General features: G+C 57.3%; 1 protein-coding gene across 1 annotated transcript in view; it reads left to right on the top strand.

Annotated features, from left to right (window-relative positions):
* The first annotated feature begins 2,081 nt into the window (after window positions 1-2,081).
* The window catches only part of TAS1R3 (taste 1 receptor member 3), a 10,749-nt gene continuing 9,480 nt past the window's right edge, over window positions 2,082-3,350 (top strand). Inside the window, exon 1 of the mRNA XM_069078407.1 lies at window positions 2,082-2,382. Within this exon, the coding sequence (XP_068934508.1) occupies window positions 2,092-2,382 (291 nt within the window). The 5' untranslated portion in view covers window positions 2,082-2,091. The remainder of the gene's footprint in view (window positions 2,383-3,350) is intronic.

The following is a 3,350-nucleotide window of genomic DNA, read 5'->3' as shown; positions in this document are numbered from 1 at the left end:
AAAGGGGGTGATCTGTACCAAGTATGTGGGGGGGAGAGGGGAGGAAGGGAGAATGCCTGGGGTGGGAGAGAGTGTGCACCAGGTAAAAGGGGGGGGTGAAAGTGGGGAGACTGGGAGTCTGTGCACCAGACAAGGGGAAAAGCCCCAGGGAGGCTGTAACAGGAAAAGGGGGAGCCCCAGTGAATCTGTTCCAGCTAAAGGAAGGAGCCTCCCCAGGGTCTGCATGGCAGGTAAGGGGAAAGCCCAAGTACCAGGTAAGAGGGGAGGAAATCCCAAAGGGTCTTTGTGCCAGGTAAATGAGAATGGAGGGAAATCCTAAATGGGGAAAGACTGGGGGGGGGGGGGTCTGCAAGACAGAGAAGAAGAGCCCCAGCGAATGAGGTCAGGGAAGTGGGGACCCAGAGGGTGTTTGCAGGGTAAGAGCAGAGCCCTGGGGATTCTATGTGTCAGGAAAATGGGAGTTCCCAGATGGACAGCAGGGGACAGGTAAAGCGGTAAGCCTTGGTAGGGAGGGTACCAGGCCAGTCATGAGGCAGCCCCAGAGAGTGTGAACCAGATGAGGAAGGCAGGAGATCTCAGTCCCAGACATCAGCCCTAGAGCATCCTAGCCAGTCCATTCACTCAATGATCATTTATTAATCACCTGATAGGTGCTGAGAAGAGGCAGCCATGGTGGTAAGATAGAAAGCTGGCCTCAGAGCCAGGGGGCTCAAGTCCTAACTTTGACACTTTCGGCTGTGCCACCCTGGCCAAGTCCTCTTTCCTCCTCCCAATGGCAGTCTGCTGAGACAGAGCTGCCAAGCTTCTTCCAATCAACACAGATGCGGTCTCTGATCTACGCCCTCCCCCCACAAAAAAGTGGAAGGCAGGAGATAGGAAGACAAGGAACCCCCACCCCCACCCCAGCCTTCCCTGTTCCCAGGGAGGCCAGCGCCCTCCTCCCATCCCTAGGCTCCCAGCCTAGGGCTCACCCGGGACTCCACTGTCCTCCCACCACCTCCCCCATCCAAGCTATTGCCAAAACCTGATGGTTTCACCTTTGCAGCATCTCTTGGATCTGCCTCCTTTTCTCTCCTCTGACACTGGCCCCACCCTGGTGCAGACCCTCATCACCTCACCCCTGGATCCCTGCAGAAGCTTCTGGGGTGAGGTCTGCCTGCCTCAGGTCCCTCACCACTCCAATCCATCCTCCATTCAACCACCAAAATGATTTTCCTAAAGCACAGGTCCAACCCGGTCACTCCCTACTCAGTAAACTGCAGTGGCTCCCTACTGCCCCCAGGAGCAAATACAAAATGCTCTGTCTGGCATTCAAAGCCCTTCATCCCCTGCCCCTTGCTCTCTTTGCAGTCTTCATTACACGTTACTCCCTTCTTCTGCTGGGTGACACTGGCCCTTTGCCCGATCTACAAACGTCTCCTACCTCCAGGCTTTTATCCCGGGGAATTGGCCCCAAAACCTGGAATGCTCTCCCTCCTCAGTTCCATCCCTTGGTTTCCCTGGCTTCTCAAATCCCAACTAAAATCCCAACTTCTGCAGAAAGCCTTTCCCGATCAGGCCCTCCTAATCCCGCACCTCAATCCCTCCTCATCCCTCGCCTCAGGCCCTCCTCATCCCTCGCCTCAGGCCCTCCTCATCTCTCGCCTCAGGCCCTCCCATCCCGCGCCCTCCTTTGGGGGCCATTGCCCGTTTCTCCTGTGTGTAGCTTGCATGCTGGGAGCTTCTTGAGGGCAGGGACTCGTTTTTGCCTCTCTTTGTATCTCCAGAGCTTAGCACAGTGCCCAGCATAGGTGCTCAGTAAATCTGTTTATTAATCAAGGAACATTCTCTGCCCTAAAGAAATTGAGGTGGGGGTGGGGTGAGGGGCTAGAAGGGGTTCCAGGGCATCTCTGTCCTGGGTAAGGGCAGAGATCCCCAGGGCATCTGTTCGTGGGCAGCCTAGAGGTGGACTGTATTAATAGGGAGCAGGGAAGGGGCCATTGTGCCAAGTCAGGGCCATGAAGGGACCCATGGGATTTCCCAAGCTTAGAGCCCCTGAGAGAGGAATCCTGGGGCTCAAGATGAGGCCTCCTCCAATGCAGGTTCTCGCCAATGGGGCTACTGTGGGCGCTGGCCATGAAGATGGCCATTGAGGAGATCAACAGGTCGTCAACTCTGCTGCCCGGTGTGTACCTGGGCTATGACCTCTATGACACCTGTACCCTTCCCTTGGTGACCATGAAGCCCAGCCTCCTGTTCATGTCACAGATGGGGAGCCGGGACATCGGTGCCTACTGCAACTATACCCAGTACTGGCCCCGCGTGGTGGCGGTTATTGGCCCTCACTCCTCCGAGCTTGCCCTCATCACGGGCAAGCTCTTTGGCTTCTTTCTGATGCCCCAGGTACCAGGAGCCCGGGAGGGAGGGCTGGGCTGCTCACACTTAAGTTCCTTCCCCTGCTCCTCGCAGACTCAAGCCTGCTTTTAAACATGGAGCCACTCCTCTGTCCTCTGCAATGGCGAGCCATGGCAGGAGCCAAGAGAAACAGCCCTCTTGGACTTGGGAACAAAACAGGCATGGCATCAGGCAACAGCTTTGCCCTCCTGAGCTTGTGGGCCTTGAATGTTATGAGACCTAACTAAGGGGACAGAGGGCACAACTGGGAAATGTCCTGGGGTATATCCACCCACCTCCCTCCAGTTAACAGTGGCCTCCATTCACTGCATTGAGCTCTCATCCCTGCCCCCACTCACTAAGCCCCAACTCCACTCAGGAAATTTCCATGTTCTCGTCCCCCCTATCCCCCCTTGTTGAGCCTCCATGCCCTCGCTGAGGCCCCATCCCCCCTTGTTGAGCCCCCATGCCCTCACTGAGCCCCATCCTCCCTTGTTGAGCCCCCATCCCCCCTTGTTAAGTCCCCATTCCTTCACTGAGCCCCATCCCACCTTGTTGAGCCCCTATGCCCTCACTGAGCCCCCATCCCCCTGTGTTGAGTCCCCATTCCTTCACTGAGCCCTCATCCCCCCTTGTTGAGCCCCTATTCCCTCACTGAGCCCTCATCCCCCTGTGTTGAGTCCCCATCCCCTCACTGAGCCCCCATCCCCCCTCACTGAGCCCCCATCCCCCCTTGTTGAGCCCCTATGCCCTCTTGTTGAGCCCCTATGCCCTCACTGAGGCCCCCATGCCCTCACTGAGCCCCATCCTCCCTTGTTGAGCCCTCATCCCCCTGTGTTGAGTCCCCATTCCTTCACTGAGCCCTCATCCCCCCTTGTTGAGCCCCTATTCCCTCACTGAGCCCTCATCCCCCTGTGTTGAGTCCCCATCCCCTCACTGAGCCCCCATCCCCCCTCACTGAGCCCCCATCCCCCCTT

This window comes from Petaurus breviceps, unplaced genomic scaffold (genome assembly GCF_028583685.1).
Source record: "Petaurus breviceps papuanus isolate PSGF00001 unplaced genomic scaffold, PetGlider_PUasm1.0 91041, whole genome shotgun sequence".
Lineage (NCBI taxonomy): Eukaryota > Metazoa > Chordata > Mammalia > Diprotodontia > Petauridae > Petaurus > Petaurus breviceps.
The sequence above is the reverse complement of the archived record's forward strand: the minus strand, read 5'-3'. Positions and strand labels throughout refer to the sequence as shown.